A 22,783-nucleotide genomic window follows, 5' to 3' on the forward strand; every position below is an offset into this window, starting at 1 on the left:
AGAAGCAGACCCGAGTCGTATGTGTGGAGGGACAGTAACTGTGTGTATATGTAAGCATTTAAACACTGCAGAGAGTAGAATTAACAGTAACAGTATTGTAGAAATTCATTTCACCGAAACAATAACGTGGCGCACAGTGTGACGCATGCACCAGTTTATTGTATTTCCAGACTTGCTTTCGGCACAATTTACAGTGCACGCTACTCTGTTTTTTGTCAGACTTGAAATAGCCGAAATACCTTCACACTACGGAACTTCTATGGCTCTTCTGTTCGACAATCTCTCCGGCATTGGAACCATCATCTGTTTTCTCTTCGGTCACGCTCGGTTGATTTTTCTAGTCGGCACACTCATTTCCTCCATTACCCGCTGGCTCCATTACCCGCTGGCTGCTTCCCAAACAAACACACGTGCGGCTTGGCACTTGTGCTGTACGTAACAAGTCACGCGACGTGACGCTGCAGCTGTGATTGGTTCGGCTCTGCGGTACTTAATTTGGATTGGCTGACCTTTTTTTTTTTTTTTTGAGGACAAGAGCGGCGAGGTCTATCGCGATAGCTTAATTTCTCTATCGAGTAAAAGTTATATCGCGATACATATCGTTATCGTTCTATCGCCCAGCTCTACATTAAAGCATGACACAGACATGGCAGTAATACTTCCAGGACAAGACAAGAGAACGTTTTTCTACAGAGAAATGAAAACATCCCCAAACATCTGCCAAAAGTGTCACATTAGCTTTATGTTTCTATAATAGTTTGTAGCATGGTTGGTATGGGACCCTTTCATTCAATAAAATTAAGCTAAAATTGTATTTCTGCTTCCTCTTTTGCAGTCACTTAAACTTCCTCATTATGAAATAAAGAGGAAGTTTAATGTGATCAGGGTAAAGATGCATCACATAGTCAGTGTGACTGCAGTAGCCATGACTGAAGCGAGTTATGGGGCACAGACACCACTGGGTGTCAGTGTACGAGCACTTATCAGATGGAGTGTGAGAGTCACCTGTGTGGGTGTCCGTGGTGGTGGTCACAGGGCTGTCCCTCAGGGTGTCAGGGTCCTGGTAGTCCTGTGGGAGCCCGACCCGCCGCACGCCGGGGTCCAGCACCACAGAGGAGCCGCCCTCGCTCAGCGTGCCGTCGCTGGACGCCCCGGACACCACAGCTTCTAGGGCCAGAACCCCAACGCCGCCCACCCCACTTACACGGCCCAGGTCCAGGTCGTAGTCCAGAGGCAGGTCGTCCAGACAGTCTGCGTTCAGCTGTAGCAGAGCGACATGAACACCACAGTGTGATTGTCCAGCTCCAGGAGCCGACTGACATCGTGTCATTCTACCTACGATACAGTGAGGGTCTAACTAATCAACATGTGTGACAGCCATTTTTAAAAGTTTCTTTGATCTATGTCAGACTTCACACCTTAGTTCTGAGACACAAGCTAACCTGTACTTCTAAGCTTAAAAACGTTTTAGCTCTGAACACTGAGGGTCACAGTCTGAATGACTTTTGTTACAAACACAGAAAAAATACTTTTTTACTGGAAAAATGATCAAAGCAATTTTTACTGAACAAATTCAACCTAAATGTTAAACGCAATACAAAACAGATGTCTAATGTAGTAAACAGTTCCAGTACCAATTACATAACTGTCAGTATTTAACATTTTCTACTAGGCTTCTACTCATTTTTGTTGCTTTAATGGCCGGTCCAACATCGGGCCACGGTGTGTTTTTAGCAACAAACTGTCAGACAAACACTCTCCACTGATACAAGTTAACGTGATTTTCTTGGCAGATGTAAGTCAGTGGGGTGACCTTTGGTTGAGATGTCCGTTTGTACTTTTACTGTGTTTTTCTGTTGTTGCGGTGGTGGACTAAAGCTTCTTCATTTTGAGAAATACGCCTCAATAATAGTTAGAAAATACAAAAAAAAACACTACACAAATAATAGTTAAAAACACCAGTCTGAAGGGAAATATGATAAACGGCATCAACAGGTTGGGTAATGGAATCGGCAATCAGTCATTAAAAGTGAGACGGGGACGTGTCCATGAAGGGTGCTGAGCTAAGTGGATCTTTGAGACCGAGGAGCTGCCCAGAGCCCAGTGTAAGATAAACGAGGATTATTTGGAGTGAATCATTCAAAGCTACTCCAGTAATTTTTTTTTAAAGAAGGAGAAGAAAGAAAGAGCCTGTCATGAAGTATTTTCCTCTCTTTGATGATGACCTTGCTTTTACCCTTAAAGTCGACTTTTGACAACTGACAATATCTCAATAAAGACACGGTCTAATGGTTTGATGACCATTAGAAAAGGCTCTGGGTTTCTCCAGGGGTAGCTCCATAGGCAGAGACCACCCTCACTAACCCTTGATGCAAACCTAGTCATTTTGTTTCTAAGCAGACCTGAAACATGGCAGAAACCCCTCGGTTCAGAGAAGAGCTTCAAAACATTTACACAACCTTAAAAGAAATAATTCTAGTAAAGCTAGTAAAGGATCATTTCAATCGCAGTCATCGAATACAGGATTGTATGTTTTCTCCCTTCAGTTTTTGAACAAAGGAACACTTTCTGTTTTGCAACCGTTTCTTGCAGCTTGAGGAATTTCCCAACTTCTGGTCTACAGTGGATATTATCTGACGAGTGTCTCAAAGAATTGCAAGTCGCTGTCTTTCTTTAGAAGTGAGAACGTTTAAACAGACTCAGAAAACATTCATTTAATGAATTATGCATTTCCAAAACTGATGATGAACACTTTCATGGAAAACACCTCACATTCTGGTGTGCGCAGACAGACAGTGGGTTACGTCTCTGTCGGTAAGACAGCTGTAAAAACTGAGCATGATTCAGACGTCTGGCTTAGATTAAATGAACAGTTTGGAGTTTTGGGACGTGATCCCTTCTTAAGGACAAAACTCACTAAAAAGTTCATTTCCTTCTTTGCAATTTTCACACTCTGAAAAGTGGGTAGGACTGCGGCCTTCATTCTGCCCCCCGAGCCCAATGTTTGACACCCGTGTCTTATCTTCAGCTACCATTACGGATCAGAGGATGCATGACTTGGGGCTGCTATGACAGATCAGCGACAATATATGAAAAGATCCAGGAAGGATATTATCATCACCTGTTATTTAAGCAGCCGTAAACACGTCATAACATTCTTGTACAGTCCTAAACTATAAAATCACTTCCTTTCAGGGCTGCATATCCTGCTCTGTGCTCACTCTAGGAAATATAAAACCCAGTTTCACACTCACAGCGATGCCCAGAGCTTTCAGGATGTTCATCTTGCACATGGGACATGTGCGGTGGTCCAGCAGCCACGGATCTACGCAGCTCTTATGAAACAAATGTCTGCAAAGAAGAAAAACAATAAAATATGGTGAAATCAGTCGTTCTACTGTGGATCTGAAAACATTAGAAAAATGCTGTGAGGAAAGACAAACATCACACCCGCTTTCACTTAGCGCCGGCACACAAGAATCTGCACAAACATGCTTTATGAAACTTGGTTGGTAATCTCATACAGTGCGCCGCACAGCCAGAGTGTTGTGAGGTCAAAACAAATAGTCATTGTAGTCACAACCAAAAATACATTTCCTCTGATCACAAGAAAACAATCTGCCCTGAGCTCAACTCAGCAGCTTCCATCGGCACAAAGTGGTTTTGTGATCACAGGAAAACAAGACTGGCAACAATTTAATAAAAAGGTCGACTCTGCCCGCAACGATCACGGCTTCCATTCAACAAGTTCAGTAGGGCTGAACAACAAACACTCGACGGGGCGTTTTCTTGCTGGTATTTGAACAGTTTACCAGTGATGGTCATCATTGTCTTTAAATATTTGGATGCTTGTCGTACTTCTCTCAGTTTTCCCTCCTTTTCACAAAGAAAGACATAAAATTCTACATGCCAGGGTTCAGCACAGACAACAGCCTGATGGTCAAGTTAAAGCCCACCTTGGTCAGTGACGGGGTTTCCATCAGAGTCCACAACAACGTTACCTGTGAAGCAACTAAAAGAGGCTGAACCCGCAATAATTAATTTTATTTATATTTTTAAAGTATTTTCACATTAGAATCAATCACATGAGGATACTGTAGGTTAACAGACTGTTTAGTGACCCTCATAACATAAAACAGGTATTCTTCTTTGTACAAGGACTGTAAAATGCATTTAGCAGTACATGTCGCCGACTGTTGCAGATTGCTGATTTGGCTGCAAACATCCAGCAACTACTCATCGAGTGATAGTGAAAAAGTCAGAAGTGCAATACAAAAAGGGATAAGATGCCATTGGCCTTCAAAGTAAAAGCTGACCCTTTTAAAAGTGTTGGTTTTAACAGTAAGGCACAACTTTTACCTTGAAGTCCAAGTTTTGCCAGTTTCATTACAGCTCAAATAGTGAAATGCAGAGTGTTTGTAGACAAGGACACTACATACGACTGTGGCAACCTGCTTGTGATTAAAGCATTCAAAAGCAGAGTTTTGGTGCAACTGAATTCATCTGAATATCACCAGAAATCCCTCTTTCCTCTTGTCACCGTAGGTTGTCAGCTGGTTGCTAACCAGCTTAAGGGCTAAAGTGTAGCCCCCGCTAGGGCTGAACGATATATCGCATTTGCGATAATATCGCGACATGATCAAGTGCAATTTTCTAACCGCAAAGGCTGCGATTATACTGCGATTATATTATACAATTCATGGGCTGCATCCTCCTGAGGCCGCATTTGTAGACCGATTACGTCACAGCGACGCGCCGAAGGCTGTCCAAATTACTACCATATCCCAGAATTCATAGCGCAGCCCAGCCAAACTCCAGTTTCCAGCAATGGCGGCCGCTACTAAGTTTTAAAATTACTCATACTAATCTTTCTGGGTCACAAAATAAACTTTTAACATATTTTCAGGCGAGAAAGTAGTTGTGTAAACATCAAATATCTGCTCGGTTTATCAAGATATCCCATATTTGCAAAAGTGCTTCGACGTTTTCAGAGGCGTCTGCTACCCACCAGCTCGACAGCTAGCCGGGAGCTCGAGGGTTACTGATGCGGCCGAGAACGGCACAACTCCCGGCACATCATTTTCAGATCACCGCGGAGTTTCGCTGCTCGGGTTAAACGTAATATATAAGTCACTTAGACAACCTAAAAATGTTATTGTTGGGCTTTTTTCAGTGTTTTGTTTGTTCGTGAGTAAATCGGTTTGGCTGAGATTAAAGTTATTAGATTAGATAAAATAAAACTTTATTAATCCCCCGGGTGGGTTCCTCCTTGGTTTTCACACAGCTGACTAAACGTCAAACAGAAAACTTATTAAACAGAAGTATGAGACAGTCGAGAATTTACACCAGTGTCTGGTTATATTTTAGATAGCAAGAAGCAGACGGCCGAGTTTATTAAACTCCACCGAGACAGCGGTGACGCTAATCAGAACTAGCCTTCTGATTAGCTAATCAGAAGGCTAGACCGTCCAATTTCGTTTGTGTGTGTGTTTATACAATTGCTATTATGTTTGCACTTTATGTGTAATGTTACTGACTGCAGAGATCAGTAAGATGTGTGTATTTTTTATTTATTAGTTTTATTTATTTAATATTATTTTTTAATTTAATGACTGTCTAGTAGTTCACAGATGTCGAAAAACTGAGTGTGGTAAAGCCACTGATTTTTTTTATGTATATTTCTGCAATCTGCACATTGCACTGACTTTCATTTTAATGTTTACACCAGGGTTCCTTGTCAGCACTTTATGCTCAGATGTTTGTAAGCTAAAAATAAACTATTGTGTATGTTCAAATATACTGTTGTGATTGAAGAAGTTAAATAAAAATGTCAGTCATCAATTCATGCATCACCTCATGTCATCATAACAGAGGTCTGTCTTCCAGGAAAGAACAGTTTAAAATTAATGTAATATAGTATTGGCCATACTATATGATGTATTGCTTGTCTTTGTTTAATAATACAGAAGACAAATACCTTAAAAAATAATCGCATATCGCATCGCAATCGCAATATTGGGGCAAAAAAAATCGCAATTAGATTATTTTCCATAATCGTTCAGCCCTAGCCCCCGCAGGCTCAGCTGTTGTCAAGAAAAAAGGTTAATATCACAACAAAGACTGATGCGGTCACAGTTTCTGGTGGGACTGTGTAGTCTGACACACAAGCAGAAAAAACAGTCAGTGAGCCGCGGTGGAGCCAACATGTTTTTCCTGTAGTCGACAGCAGCAGCACAAACCAGTAAACATGAAGAAAGGCCTTGTTTCAGCTGCTGTCCAAGCCCACTATGTGTTGCAGAAACAGCCCAACTGAAGTGAGAAGAAGTTAAAACCACAGCTGTCTTATTTAGTTTCCATTACTATTAAACGTCTTCTAATCTTTGTCCTCCTCTTTCTAGCACTGACACCTGCAGCACTATATTTATTTCAAAGCACTAAGTAATTACTTTGTAATTATTTCACTGATATAGATTATTCACATCACTGCTAGTTAAAACATGGTATATTCTTATAGACAGCGCAACCCACCAGCAAATAAAGCATTAAAAATCAGCTGTTTTCAGTAACCCAAACACACTATCCCTGTCTAACAGTCGTGTCCGCTCTGAGTCATTTCCCTGCACAGACTAACACTGAGCTCATAACCTGTGACAGCTACAGCGTGAAGACGTCAGGAGACTCTCTGAGGTCTTTTTCAGTCTCGATGACTGTTTGTTCTGTGGCAGCTAAGCTCCTGCAGGTTACAGTGGCCTCACGAACACCAACTGACTCAAAACACCGTGAAAATACTAAATTAGCTAAAGAGCCCCCACCAAAAAGAAAAAAAGAATAATTGGCACTGTATAGAAGATACTATCCTGAAGGTCTTCATTCAAACTCAGCACTCAGTCCTCAAACATAATACGATCCCCATCCTTCAGTCCTTACTTCCACATTTGCGTGAGGTGTTTCTGAGGCTGTGGTTACCTGCAGGGCAGGATGCGGACCACGTCGTTGGCCTTATAGCCCTCGATGCAGACGGCGCAGTTGTCAAAGTCGGGCTCGGTCTCCTGGTCGCCCTTCCTGATGGTGCGAAGCTGCAGCTTACTGATGGCCTTCTTCGCTGCGTCACCAAGACGCCGCTGGAGAGACACAGTGAGTCTTTACTTCGAGCTTGTAAAATGTGATTCATGTTTTACAAGCTGAAAACAGAACACTTTCCAATAATGGGCTCGTTATTCAGCAGAGATGAACTACATTACTGATGATACATTTTCAAAGTTTCAAAGTGCTAAAAATGTAAGTATTTACTCTTATACTGTAAAAGATAAACCTCTTCTTCTGAACCACCTCATTAACATAGGCTCTAGTTATATGATGCTGTTCCTTCTGTCTTCATAAACTAAGCAGAACAGCAGGAGACGCAGACCCGTGTTCGCACCTGGTTCCGGTCGCGCGCGTTGGCGTATCTGAACCTCTGGATGTAGTAGAAGACGAGCCAGGCAAGGGAGATGATCATCAGCACGATGAAGGAGATCGATACGAACACCACCGACGTCCTGCTCACGTACTTCTGCAGGTTCCTCGTCCCGATGGTGATCGTCATGGTGACCGTCACATTTCGTTCCAACAGCGATACGATCTCGCGGCCTTTTGGCTCCGGGATCATGATGGCGACGACCTCGCTCGCACCTGAAGATGAGGACAGGTGAGAAGCACTAAGTCAGTGACAAATATAAAAGCATTCAAGTATTTAAATTTTACTCCTTGGGTCGATGAACCTGCAATGAAACTTTAACGCCCTTTAGTAGAGCTGGGCCATATCATACCGCTCACGGTAATGCTGGTATAATGTTAGGCAACGATAAAAGGAAATAACGCGACAGAGTAAAACGCACATGCGCAGTGCCTTTATTTTCGTACGCACATGGCGGAAAAAGTATGACAGCAATGGAAAATGAGAAGGACGAAAGTGGACTGTTGAATGAAACGAATGAACCAGAACTGGTTTGTAAAAATGCTGCAACTTCAGTGGTGTGGAACTGGTTTAGCTTTCGTCCGTCAGATACACACCAAAGCACATTATTCGGTAGAGTATGCAGGCGGGTCGTTATTACTGTTATTACCAAACCAATTGTATGTGATACACGGCACTTAAAAATCGGTCAAAAATGTTTTACTAAGACTTTGCTAAGCTACGAAGCCGCACCGCTTGATGGATTGTTGGAGCATTACGGCTAGTCAGGAGCCTCGCGGAGTGATACGTACTGTGCTGCATTGTGTGTGTGTGTGTGTGTATAACCTGTGTATAAGTTTTGTGGATATTATACATGGTTATGGTCATAATATGTCAGCCCATTTCACTGGAAATGCCTTTTGGTTAAACTGTCAGCAAGGAATTTGCATTTGCACTGTTAAATGTTATATAACTTTAATGCACATAAAAAACAGCTGCTTGTTTAAGTGAAAATACATTGATGGTTTTTTTTGCAGTAATAAAGTTGTGGAGTTGTAAAGTATTTTGTCTCGTGTCAATTATATCGTAAGTTATATTGTTATCACAAATTTTCAAATGTATATCGTGAGAAATATTTTTGGCCATATTGCCCTGCCCTACATTTTAGTACATATAATAAATAAAGACGTGGTTTTGATGACCATTAGAATATATGTTTGATTTTTCCAAGGCAGAGATCACCCTCACTAACTTCTTATGCAGATCCTTCTCATGAACAAGTGCATTTTTAAGTCTTATAAAAGTCACAAACTCCAAGCTTTCTTCTCAAAAAACAAATAAAACATTGTTTGGAAACTTTGTCCCAACAGGGTTGCACAACCTAACACAAATGTGCTACACTTTTTCATTTGCTCTAAAACTTCTTTCTAACTCATCCCAAACCAAAAGGGTTTCACTCCTCACTAACATGGTTTGACCATTTTCTCCTAAACCTTCAGCTCGCTGTAGGATAAACCTGAGACCAGCAAGTCCTACTTTATCTGTTACTCACAGTTGCCACTTCCTCCAATTAGTTTTTATCCTATTTATGCATCAGACAATGTCGTACTATCGTTTGTTTTAACTGTGCTTAGTATAAATGAAGGAAGGAAGAGTTGTCCTTAGCTTCAGGCCAACTTTACTTCCACTCACTGTGAGAAAAAAAATTAAGCGTTTCCTTTTCAGGGTCTAACAAACATTTAAACTGGGAATCTAAGTACCCGCTCAAATAATGAGCTCAGTTATCAGCACAAAGCTTTAGACTGCTCTAAACGCTCAGTTTGATAAAGTTTTTTTCCTACTCCTGGCATGACATGGCTATAAAAATAGAAGCTCCGCCCACCTGCTGTTCAAACTCTCAGTTTATGAGGGGCAGCTAATCAGAACAAAACTGGTTAAATTAATTTAATAGACATTAAATGTTGAACAGACTAAATAATGCAGTGGTCCCAACCCCTGGGCCGGTACCGGGGTGTGGAATTTATGGTTTTTAAATTGGCTTTTAGTGTTATTTTTTTGTTGTTTTTAAATCATTTTTATCCTCAACTCTGTTTCCCTGGGTCTTTTCCTGTGTGCTATGAATAAAACGTCTTTTTTTGGTACTAGTTTTATTTTGTTGTATTTATCCACGACACCTTAAAGCCGGTCTGTGAAATTATTGTCAGACATAAACCGGTCCGTGGTGCAAAAAAGGTTGGGGGCCGTTGAAATAATGAACAGATGTGCCGACTTCAGCTCATTAGTGTTTCTCACATTGATTTCAAGTTTGGATTTTATGCGTCCTTAAAAATAAGTTTCTTAATTCCAGTCAAAGCTAAACCTGAGCTCAAAGCTAAAACTTTAGTTTTTGTCAGAAAAGTCCTTGAAAAGCAATCGTTTTACCAGAACAGCATCTATGGCTCAAATCTATTCTTTCCAGTCATTTACAACACATTTCAGGCTAAGCTGCAGACCATTCAGTTTTTCTGTGCAGAAATAATAACTTCCAATCAACTAATCGACTATCAGTGTTCAAATGACCTTACTTGCATGTTATGCAATGAGTTTAGCCAGACTTTAATATTTATTTAACACCATTTATGGACATGGAAATGTTGATCCGCTTTTTATTTATTTACCTTTTCAGTGTCCGGAAAACTGACTGTTCACTCGACCTCCTTGTTGTGGAGGTAACCTCGCAGAGTTTGTACTCGACACAAACACACCCGCACTAGTAGCCTGTTTATTGATCCAATAACAGCTTCTGCTCAACAAATCCCCCCATCACTATGGAGACCAGCTCCTCTCCCACACACAAGGGACTGCCTCTCTAAAAATACTCCGAATACACGATCTGTGATGCACGGCATATTCAGCATTGGGATGAACACAAGATTATATAAGTGACTCTGCGACTACTATAGGATTATTGCAGGATTTCTATAATCCTACGGCAGATCTGGAACCTCTTAATCACAGGCAGTTTCTCTTATCAGAGATTTTGTTTTCTTTCTTTCTTTGACAGAAATGTTCACAGTAACAGGAGTGTGCTTGGTCCCCAATAAAATGCAGTGAAAAGTAGGAAAGCTGGCTGGGCCTGTTATGTTTTTTTTTTCAGCACCAGTTCATAACAACAGTCATCTGGAGGCTGTTTATACTGCAGGGTAAAGACCGTACAGAGAGAGAGCCCCAACAACAGATGATTCCTGATAAGAACCCAGAAGCTATGGGTGGGACACGCTCCTTTTTAAGATGAAGAGCGCTCCATTTGTAACGGGCTCTGGGAGGGCATCAATCAGCAACGACCGGGGGAGTGAAGGTAAAGAGAACAGAAGCGCACCGGCCTCTGTGACCCTGTAAGGCTCTGTGAAAGGTGCAGGTTTAGAAAGCTCCTGTTTCCAGTGCACTCACATGTGTCCAGAGGACCAGATTACTGTGATACTGACATCAAACAGTACAGTCAGATTTATCTGATCAATATTTATTTTACATGATTATTCATCAACTTAATCATCGTGCATTTAATATAATTTGTTTAACTGTGTGGTTACAGAAGCTTTTCTTGAAATAGATTTTTTTTTTAAAAATGAATAAATAAAAAGTGGAAATGGTTGGACACGCGGGGTTGTTGATAGGAAGTTAAGCCCAGGAGGTGGGGCGTTTCTCACCAAAAACACCATCTCATTAAAGGACAGTGGTGGAGATATCTGTGGGTGTAGGCAGCTGCAGACAGCCATAAGTGATCCTGTCAGAGGTTTGAAGGCAGTAACATTATTCCTAAAAGTAGTTCTAGATCAAACTTGTTGATCAAAGACTCTCGTTGGCTTGAGCTGAACTAAACTGACTTTTTCAGTAGGGAAACCTCTTTAAAAGGAAAAGGGAAGGTTTGGTTGATTAAGCAAAGGAATGGGATGGCTATAGCTCAGGACACAGAGCACGGTCATCTTCTAACCAGAAGGTTGGCAGTTTGATCCCTGACTGCATACTTTGTTCAAGACACTAAGCCCTGAGTTGCTCTCTGATCTGTTCATCATGTGTGGATGTTAGAAAGCGTTAACTGCATTTGAGTGCTCAAGAAGACAAACAAAAATCTGTCCATTTACCACTCACATTAGAAGGTGTTAATATCTAAATGTATGGTGCAGGATAACCAATCAGACTCTAGCTTTCATTGGTTCACGCCAAAGTTCTTCCAGAAGTCATGCCCTTAGCAGCTTCCTTTGAAATGCTTCCAACAATCTTTTGAAGCCTCCATCTTAACGAATGGGAAGAAAACAAATAGCTGACATTTTACTTCCACGCCCAGCAGGCATACTTGCCACCACAAAGCTGAAATGTTGTGAAACTATTGTGCACATGCACTCTTTGTTAATTTTCTTCATTGGAGCACCACGTCTCCTCTTTACATAATTTCCATTTCCAATTTACCAAGCTGACTTCTCGAGAAGGCAGACCACACAGAGGGCAAAACAACAGAAACAAACATCAGGCCAAAACATTTTATAATGTTAGTGGATCACAAATATCCAGTGATCTGCACAACTGTCCAACTTTGTTAAACCTACAACCTGAAGTGTTGATCTAGGACACTTTTATGGGCTGGAAGGGCTTGGAGGAGACTTGGGGGGGAAAAAAAGCAACATTTTTGAACTCTGAGGTCAGATCAGGATGTGCAGCTGGTAACGATTCGGTGTGTTGCTAAAGGATGCTCATGGCGCTGGATTGTGAGCTGCACCTCCGAGCCAAACCACAACACCAAGCTTCAACAGCTGCTTATTCTGAAGCTGAAAATACACAAATGCACAAAGACTCATGAATACAGCAAGTTCAGTTCTGCACAACTGAGGAGAAAATTTTATTTGTTTGCCTGTCATTTTGGCTGTTTTGATTTAGAGTTGAGGCCATCCTTGTGACTGAGGCCTGACTCAGTGCAAACGCACCCTCGTGTCACCCTGAACGCACAGAAAAATATCCCAGAGGAAGGTTTGTTACCAGACTAAGACTTATCTGCAGCTTTGAAGAAAAAGTTCCATTTAACAATAAAGATTCGACAAGTAAAAACAAGTTGATCTGCAACGTTGAAGTGTTTAACTACAAAAATGCACTCAAAGGAAAAACTCTTTCACAGGTGGTACAAGAATGTCTCGCTACAAGTTTATGGCCAGACATTGGTACATTTAGGCAAACGTTTCACAACAAGCTGGGGATTAAGTGCAGGAGAAACCGGGAGCAAAGGCTGGTGTCAGAGTTTGTACAGTAACTTTATTCAAAAATAATGGAAACAAACCATCCTGAGCATGCAAATGGATATGCAAGTTATTCCTGTGTGGCCATCATAAAGGTAAATTCTTTTCTATTTTAGTTCGCTTAAGGAGTTCCTCAAGGCTTAGTTTCATTTACACACAGATCAAAACCATCAGAAACATAAGGCTGGTTTATACAGATATATTTATATTTGAATCTCGAACCTCAGAACTCCTAATGTGCAGAGACCAATCTGTTCTTATTGTAGAGAACAAAACATGTTTACTTGAACATTTTTGCTCTGTGCCATTACAGGACGTACTGACTGCTAAAAGCTTGTTTGACTTTTGCAACACAAATCACATCAGCAACTCCAGTATGAGTTTGCATTAAAATTTGCACATCACAAACAGATAGCAACCCGTGCTACAAGAATCTAGTGATGATTGATGTAACAAAGAAATGTGAAAACAGTGAAGAAAAAGACCAGATCTGCCCCAGAATTTCAATAAATTAGCCAAGATTATCCACTCAAGACAATAGTTGGTGAGCTTTGACAATATTGTGCAAAATCACTTAGCTGCAGATTATTTCTTTATATTTTGCTTCCAAGAAGCCAGATTGTTTAAAGTGAGGTTGAGGATTAGTTTTCCAGACTTTCTGAAGTTCTTTACAAATTTTATGGGCAGTCCTCATATCAGATATGGGGAGAGGGGCACCTGAAAGTCGTGGGGGGAGGAATCCAACAAAGATCAGACCCTTGAGCTGATCCAGCTGCTGTCAGTGAAAAAGTGGCTCTCAAGAAGCCAAATTACACAACGGGACTGAAAAATCAGCAGTAACAGGTCTGATGGAGGGATGAACACAAATTTATATTTCTGCTTTAAAAATCATTTTCAGTATGTAAAAACTGTCATGGGTCAGCTAATGCTGCAGACAGTGTTGTTGGAGATATTACAAGAATTGATTGTTAAGATAAGACTTTATTGATCCCACAACAGGGAAATTTTTGTGTCACCTCAGCTCAGGTACAGATATCAGAAGGAAATACAAAAATACAAATAAGTACAATCAATGAAAAAAAGTAAGATAATACACTATATACAATGGTAGCATACACATGTGTTCTGATCTGTTGATACATTGCTAAAAAAAAAAGGATGTTAAAAACTAAAGTAGCAGCATAATTACTACAGATGAAAGGAATCAATTACTTCAGACTGCTGCCATTTCATAAATGCATTTCAAGCATTTTGCCTGCTGGTTCATTAAAACAGGAATATCTGATCAATTTAATTTTTGTTTATTTTATTGTGTAACTTGAAGGTTTTAGGGTTTTTATTATAGACTAAATAATGGAGAAACAGTTTACGTTAATGTGGAATCTTCCAACGCGAAAGCCCAATGTCCATCGACTTTGACCTGGATAAACACAGATGGCAGATACTTCAGATTATAATCTTAAGGAAGCTGAGGCTGAACTTTAATGTTTGCACAAAGATCAGTATATTTGCTCAGTAAGCACAGTCTAGCTGACCACAGTTTAGGAAAAAGTCCCCTGAGGCCTGCACTGAACTCACATGACCCCAACTAACACACGAACACAAAAATTGATTAGTCTTGCCCTAAAAATAATCCCCTGGGATCGTTATGTTATGTTATGTTATGATGAGATTTTTATTTTCCAGTTAAACCTACAAACTACATGATAAATAACTGCAATTTGGTCAGTCTCTTTAGTAAGGTTTCTTTTGTTTTAAAAACTCAAGTAAATCTCTACAATAGCAGAGATGTCCAATTGTCCAATAGCAGACAAGCTTCAGATCTGTGAAGGCTTTGAGCTCCTCTGCAAATGTTTCTGTATTTCAGGTGTTATGTCATTTTTCTAACTTTAGAACGCAGCGAGACCGATTCAGCTCGCAGTCATCAGCAGCTCCCAACTAATCTGCCGGATAAACGGGACGATAAAGCAGCTGATTCCACATAGACCTTTTTTCCAGGTGGATTAGCAGAGTGAATTCCTGACCAACCGAGGAATTCACCAACTTCATTTTCACTCTGACAGTACTGATTTCCATCGATATCAGAGATTTTTAAAGCCCCTCTACAACCAGAAATCCTGCATGTGGATGTTTTGGCATCACTTTCCTGCCACATCAACTTATTTTGCCATAAACTGACCAAAAAGCTAAATAAAGTCTCAGTTTTCCAGAGTGCCAGAGTCACTTTTATTTCAACTGCGATAAAGAGTAAAAATAACACAGCCTGCAATAAACAACAAATAATTGTTGTTTATTGCAGGCTGTGTTATTTTTACTCTTTATCATGCTGCTGCAACAACAATTTGCCTTATGGGACCAATAAAGTATCCATCCATCCAATCATGACTACTGGAATAGTTTCTGGGTTTTTCCAAGGGTGGCTGCGCAGACAAAGACCACCCACACCTCATTTTCTTCTATAAGCAGGTCAGAAATGTGACAGAAACCTCTCAGCAGGGTTCTCGTAGGCTTTCAAGAGATAAAAAGTTAAACTAATGTTATTTTGTCCACGTCAATCAATTCAATTTAATTTCTAAATACATTAAATTGTAAAGAGGTCGGCTGCCGGTTGTGGTGTGACAGAAAAGAAGAGATAGAAAACAGGAGAAAACATTAAGGCCTTGTGACTGGGATTTCCTCATGTGGAACTTCATTATTTAGGCGAGAAACAGAATGGCAGGGACACAGTGGCTCATGACACAGTTCACAGGTTATAGTAATGGGTGATGTACAGATAGGAAGTTTTGTTGTCACTGGTTGGCTGTGCTGAGAAGCCAAGAATGGCTACAAGCAACCACATCCAGGACGAATTAATCGAATCACCAAAAACAAAGTGTTTGTACTGAGGAGTATTATGACTGCAGGCTCAGTAATAAACATGCCTTTAAAAAAAAGTTGCCTGGAAAAGGACAAATGTGAGCTCGGCTTTGGGCAAAATGTAGGAGAGGACCTGTTACGTGATCACTGTGCACACTTCTGGACAGAGGCATGAAGCCATCCGTCCTGCTGGTTGAACTATTTAAAAATTAAAACATTTACAGCAGAGTTTCAAAATCACATTTCAAAACTGGAGCAAATTCTTCCCTTTTTCTCTTGTCTCTGTCACATCAGCACCTCATTACTGAGTATTTTACAAATCAGCACACTCATTTCTCATCGACAGCCGTTTTATTCGAAATGCGCTGGCTCGACGCCTGACAGGCGCCCGCAAATCAGACCACACGTCCCGTTTTGGCTTCTTAACACTGGCTCCCGATACATTTTAGAAACGATCTGAAGACTTTGTTTGTTTTTAAGTCATTAAATTGTGTTTGCACCTTGTTACCTTTCTGATCTTCTAAAAGATCACTGAGGTCAGCTGACCAGATGCTTCTGGTTGTACTCAGATTACAGCCTTTACAGTCTGGCCCTTCAATTTACAACTTCACCAAAACCCGTCTGTGGCCTGATCAGTCCGTTTTCTGTATTATGCTTCTTTATGGCTCCTATTGTGCTACTCTTATTTGGTTAACACTTGTTATTTTTAAATGTGCTTATAAACAAACTTGACCACTGTAAGTCAGAGCCATCCACACATCATGAGCCAGTCAGGTAAACTTGTCTTCGGACCGCTGCTTCACTTTACTAATGTTTGCATTACCTCTCTGCAGAGCCTCAGGACTCATGTTTCTAACATTAACTTCACTGTTTGTCATTTCAGCATGCTGAACAGGATCCTCTTCAGCTTATTTACACTCATATTTTTAATTGGCTGCCCGTGTTTGCATACCTTCAACTTCACATTTTTGAGGCTTGTTTGCGTTTGCTAGACTTCCTGAAACAGCAGCAAAAGCCTGGAGAGGCAGAGAGAGCTGCTGGTGCTGTCCAGGCTGCACGTCGATGCCGTGCTGCTCTAATAGTGTGCAGGAGTCAGTTAAAATATGTCAGCACTACACTGGAATTATTAACAGCAAGCAAATAATTTTCCTGCTTGTTTCAATCCATTTAATAACACACAAAACAGAACCAAAGTTTTTTGCTCAATTAAGAAATGCCCCTCAGAAAAGTTTAGTTGAAATCAGTTCAACTGCAATTCTCATGATTTTCCTTTGGAGAAAGTTAATTTTTCTTTATTGTGCAGCTGACTGGACAGTAAACAGCATCTTTTGGTTTAGGACCGACTGTTTGATAAAGGAACAAAGGTTCAAGACCACACTCTAAACAAAAACATTTTGCACAGTTGCCTGCCTTCTGCAGATGATTCATGATAAACCTAATCAGCAGATTAATCGTGATTCATCCTCACCTACTGCGAGTATTTAATCTGCAGCTTTTCTGCTGATCAGTGAAGTCAGTTTCCAGTCAAAAATGTTACTGTGTTGTTATATAATGTGGTGAAGAGGCAGGAGAGCAGGAGGAGAGAACGAGTGGAGGAAACCAAGCAGGGCCTCAAGTCAGAGTCAAACCCAGGCTGCTGCATTTAGCCTTTGTGGCACATGGTCGCCTGCTCAGCCTGCGAGATAAACCGGCACCCGGTGAAGTCTCAGCAGCAGTGCTCTAACTCAGGAGTCGGCAACCTGCGGCTCTTTAGTCCGTATAGTGCGGCTCTGCGTGGATTGGGGAAATAAATTAGACGTATTTAGCTGAAGTGTATTTTATTTATGTTAGTTCTTTTTAAACTTTTAGTTCTAAGTTGGAAGATTATTGTGATATTGAAATATAAAAAAAACAATAATTTATTTTTAATAATGATCACTGTAGTTCAGCTGGGTGTCTTTCCTTTTGTTATATTTCTTTAAGAGTTCAAAATGTGTTCATTACATAAATAAAATGTAATTTTCTCTGTAGCACTTCATGGATTTCATAAGCAACACACCTTAGTTGTTCACACGAAGCATAAAGGTAAAAAACAATATATACAGTGATATCTTCATTTTAGATGTCAAAAAGTATTTGAGGCTCCCAGTGTTTTCGTTTGCGTGGAAACCGGGTCCAAATGGCTCTTTGGGTGTTAACGGTTGCTCTAACTGAATCTGACTTTCTGGCAAAAACTAAAGAAAAAGCTATGTGATGGCCCTCACCAAGTACATGAGTCAGCTCTTAATAAGAAGCCAAATGATTACATGTCCAAACAACACAGCGTCGCTGAACTTGTGGATGACCGGCCAGCTGTTGAACTTCTGGAAAATTTATTTAACGGGCACTCAACTGTGCAAAGACTGATTTGCAGAAAATAACCTGGACACAGAAAAACGTGAACTGTTTAAAGCAAACCAACCACCCAGGGCTTTTTCCCCCTTCCTGAATTCATGGCATCTAAATGTGGGTGTGTAGGCCTGCCAGGGATCCCTGAAGGAGTTTCCAGCTGTCAGAGAAACAGCTGTTACTTCACTCAGCAGCAGAGCGACTCAAAAGAACACCACTTACGGTGCTACAGAGCAGTCAGCCCTGTTATGCAACTCAGCGCTAAGTCGTGACCAACATCAAACGTCACATGGAGTTTCTCTGGACATAATCGAATGACAGGAGCCTGTTTTCCATAATCAGTCACTGTGGATGCAGCGGGGCTGGGAATCCCTGATCCACACGACTGTTTCTGTCAGAGAGGCACTGTGTGGATGACGGCCACTGACAGCATCGTTTAACAAATGGAAATAAACTGATAAAGAAGCATCACAGACCTTCAGTCAGCAACTCTGAGAATATCTCTGATTTCTATCTCTTCCAATCCAGTGGATGCAAATAAAAGGTCAAAAAATTACTACTTTCTTGTTAAGTCTCCAAAATATTCTTTTTTTCTATGAGCTAAATCCTGAAAACTTAAATCTCAAACAAAAGACTTGATAAAACTTTACAAAATACAGCTTCACAGAAAGAGCCCTTGGTGGTTGAGCCCATTCAACCTGTAACGAGTCTGCATTTGTGATCGTTACTACACAGAGGGGATCTGTTCGATAAACGACTATGCCTGTAAGTACCACTGTGCCACACATACAGCACTGTGCACAAGTCCTGCCCTCATTTCTTTACATTTTGAGTCAGATTTCCCTTTAATTTGTTTACACTGGTCTTGAGCAACAGCTCTGCAGGCTCTCTGAAGGTCTTTCAACATTTTTCTTATGACTTTGGCTGCCTTTGCAACTATTTTCAGATCAGTCCTTGCAACAGACCAGTTTCACATGAATGTTTTGTTGTTTGTTAACACTGACCTATGAATCATTTAAGCATAAAAAACCCACCTAACTCACAGGACCAATGTTGTGTCAATAAATAACACAAGTTATCAAATATTTTAAATTCTGTATTTATGCACTTTGTTACTAGCAGCCTGTTGCACAAGTACATAATTTGTTCCCAATTCTTTAGTTTGAAAAATACAGTCTGACAGACGTTAAATATTTTTGCACCAACAAAGTGATTCCTAAAGAGTTATTAGCTGAAAAATCAGCATCTCTCAGTCCTTACAGATGCTTTGGAAACGATACAAGTGGCGGACAAAAGATGAAGTAGCCGGCTTCAAAACAGAACAGAAATAAGCAGCAAAAACCCGACTCCGGATCTGCGAGATACATCTAACCCTTCAGTTGATCTCAGGTTGGAGGCTTTGCCACAGTTTGGCGCTGCATTTCAACCAGTGGTGTTGGGCATCTTCTCAAAGCTGATGGAATTATGAGCACAGAGAAGTACTGTCAAATTATAACCCACCATGCAGTACGGCCAGGAAAGCGTTTGATTGATTACAGCTTTATTTTTCAGCATGCCAGTTTTACCTAACACACAGCCAATAGAGTAAAAGCATACACAGATAGGAAGGAAAAAAAATGCACACACATAGTTGAAAACTATTGGTCATGGACTGGTCCCAGAGCCCAGACCTCAGCATTGTCGTTTGGATCATCGCGATAAAGAACAGAACTAAAAGGACCCAAAACATGAAGCCTGGAGAACCTTTCCTGAAGACTACTTAAAGAAATTACAAGATAGTTCAGGTTGTGTTGACAAATTAAGGTCATCATATCAAAAACTGACTTTCAGTTTCACTTAATTTGTACCACCTGTTACATACTGTATTTCAATACATGGAAATACAGTATGTAAGGCAGGTATTTCCCATTTTCCTAGCAAAATATAAAGACATGAGGGGGCGGAGTCTGTACAGAACTAACAGAATAAGCACCTCATATGTCAAAGGAGATGAAAGGCAGATGTATCCTGGTGTGTTTATGGTACAAATCTGAGCATCAAAGACCTGGAGACAAAGATGACTGCAACATTAATGATCCTTCTACATACAGGTCATCTACAAATCCACTAATGTTTTTAGACATGATGGACTTCTTTATAACAAACCTGCATCCTTGTTCCAAACTCCAAAACTTTTCTGCTAGAAAATCTTGGATTTCCTGCCTGAATCTGCTGTGCAACTCACTTTTTAGATATTCAAATGCATGCCCGCCCGCATCAGTTCATGAGGAAAATGTTAACATTCATAGACATACAATATAAACATATAGAGTCACAACCATGAATATAAATGAACTCAAATAACTGTACACTCTGTCCTGAACTGGGGAGTTGTTACCCGTGTAGCCAACTCAAACTTTTACTGAGCAGACTTCTTGCAGCAGTGGACTCAGATTACAGCACCACGCTCATAATTCAGCGAGGTCTTTAAAAAGAGCCACTCTGTAAAGCAGACTGCATGGCCAGGTGCCTGATTTCATACGTCTGTGGCAATAAGACTGAACTCAAATATTAAGAGGAAAGGTCCCATACTTTGGTTTACATCGTGTGTATTTTTTTATTTATTGTGTGGATGCCTGAATAGGCACACTATTGAGTTCCTGTTTCTCTTTATTCTTTATTCCACTATTTACTAGTTGCTTCCGTACACTTTTTGGCACTCAACTACTCCCACAGTTTTCATCCGATTTTCGCCATTCAAACTTTAAAAAAAATTCTGCTCTTTCTGCTAATGTGTGCTATGACTTTTGGTGCTCATAACTTCTATACTTTTTGAGATATTGAATTTTATTTGCAATATTTTTTGCCCATTTCTGCCATTTCATCCGTGGCCTCACTGATTTTCCTTGCCGGGTTGACCTGTGTTTTAGCTCAGTGAGATGAGCGTCCGTTCTCAGACTGGGAGGGTTCAAATCCCGCTTATGGCAACATTTCTTTCAGTTAACAGTTAAACTCTTTTCAACACAAATTTTAGCTTTTTCACCCCTTTTCATTAGAATTTTAAGTTTTTTCACCACTTTTCAGCACAAATACTAGCTTTTTCAGCTGTTTTCAGCAAAAACCTCTTTTGAGCAGAAATTCTGCTGATTGAACTCTTTTGAGCAGAAATTCTGCTGATTCACCTCTTTTCTGCAAAGTTTTCAGCCTTTTCACCTCTTATCAGCACAATACTCAGCCGCTTCTGCTCATTTCAGCACAATTGTCAGTCTCTCCACCTCTTCTGTGTGAGAAAGAGTTTGGTGCAGTGAGGTGAATTGCCGCCTTGAGACCTGAAGGGCCAGGTTCGAATCCTGCTCAGGGCAACATTTTTTTTTTTTTCAACTTTTTCAGCTTTTTTCAGCAGACATCTTCAGCGTTAAGGCATCCACACAGCATTTTCGCAGGAAATGCAAAATTTTCTAATTTTTATTATTTTTTTCCAATTTACGACCCAAAAAATCCTTGCGGGACTATTTTGAAAGGTCAAACGCCGATAATCATTTAGCGCCTGTGCTTCCTGCCAGTACGCTGATCAGACTGTGCAATTCGCCAACTCCACCGCCCTGAAGATGCTGGACCTTGTTCAGATGTGAAGACCTCAGTGAGTCTGAGAAACTCAGAGTCTATGCTATTCCTTGTCACAAGGAAAGGATAGCATGACTCGAAGTATTCAAGAGACTGAGAGAGTACTTTCTTTTTAAGAACAGCTTTTATGGGTGAATTGACAAGTTTCCTGCTTCAGGGTCGGCTATCCCTCCACAATAAAAGGAGCCAGCTGAGGTGGTTCAGCCATTTGATTAAGATGCCTCCTGGGTGAGGTGTTTTCGGTATGCCCTCACAAGAGGAGGCCCTGGGTAGGCTCATGTCATGTCCTGACATGACAGAGAGATTATGTCTCTCAACTGGCCTGAGAAAGCCAGAGAAGGTGGACAAGGAGAGGAAGGGCTCCTCTACTCAGGCTGCCACTGCCTAGAAAAGCAGCAGGAAATGGACGGACGGGTGGTTTGGTGGGTGCAACCGTGAGATTTCATGAGTGTGTTTACTTCAGACTTAACTTGTTAAGTGTTCTAGCCATTCACTTCACCCTATAATCCAGGGATGGCCAACTCCAGGCCTCAAGAGCTGGTGTCCTGCAGGTTTTAGATGTGTCCTTGATCCAACACAGCTGATTTAAATGGCTAAATTACCTCCTCAACATGTCTTGAAGTTCTGGTAATGAACTGATATCTTAAATATGCAGGACACCAGCCCTTGAGGCCTGGAGTTGGCCATCCCTACTCTAATCTAAATGGGGCAATTTCTTGCCCCAACAGGTGAGACCAAAACACCAACCACAACTGTTACGTCCCTCTGCAGCTTCTAATCGTCTCAGTGTTTTCAGCTGGTGCTACTCAGGTGTGGATAAAAGCATACCTGAGGCAAGCTTTCGGGGAGTGCACTAGTCTTTGCCTTGGTGGCCCCAGCCATTTGAGCCAACCTGCTATGCCATTTTAAGATAAAACTTCTTTTCACCTACACGCTGGTATTCGTCTCCTTTGTTATGTTGCGGCTTTTGAGCCGGGTCGTAACAACAACATATAAAAATTAGTCAAACCAATGGGTGGTGTCAGTGTGGCTATGTTCTACATTTATACTTGACACCAACTTAACCTGTACACACTTCTACATTTTACCCTCAACTATTTCTCAGAGTCCACAGTAAAGCAGTCCCCAGTGTGAGTGCACTCGTCCTTGGACTTGACATAAAACTAAATGACTCTGAAAGATGCAACACATCCCGTATAACAGAAAGACCTCGTGAGTTGGACTCTTTCCATGACATTTTTATTAAGAAATTAAGAGA

The 22,783-nt window shown here is 40.9% G+C and overlaps 1 protein-coding gene across 1 annotated transcript in view; it reads right to left on the reverse strand.

Moving 5' to 3' along the window:
- Positions 1-22,783, reverse strand: part of rnf150b (ring finger protein 150b) — a 30,645-nt gene that overhangs the window by 6,817 nt on the left and 1,045 nt on the right. The window contains exons 2-5 of the mRNA XM_085262919.1: positions 7,421-7,671; positions 6,967-7,121; positions 3,255-3,351; positions 1,006-1,261 (exon numbers count right to left, since the gene is read on the reverse strand). Of these exons, the coding sequence (XP_085119045.1) occupies positions 1,006-1,261; positions 3,255-3,351; positions 6,967-7,121; positions 7,421-7,671 (759 nt within the window). The remainder of the gene's footprint in view (positions 1-1,005; positions 1,262-3,254; positions 3,352-6,966; positions 7,122-7,420; positions 7,672-22,783) is intronic.

The sequence above is a fragment of the Mchenga conophoros genome, linkage group LG3 (assembly GCF_057382185.1).
Source record: "Mchenga conophoros isolate Kocher_MC1m ecotype Shallow Benthic linkage group LG3, M_conophoros_male_GT1.1, whole genome shotgun sequence".
Lineage (NCBI taxonomy): Eukaryota > Metazoa > Chordata > Actinopteri > Cichliformes > Cichlidae > Mchenga > Mchenga conophoros.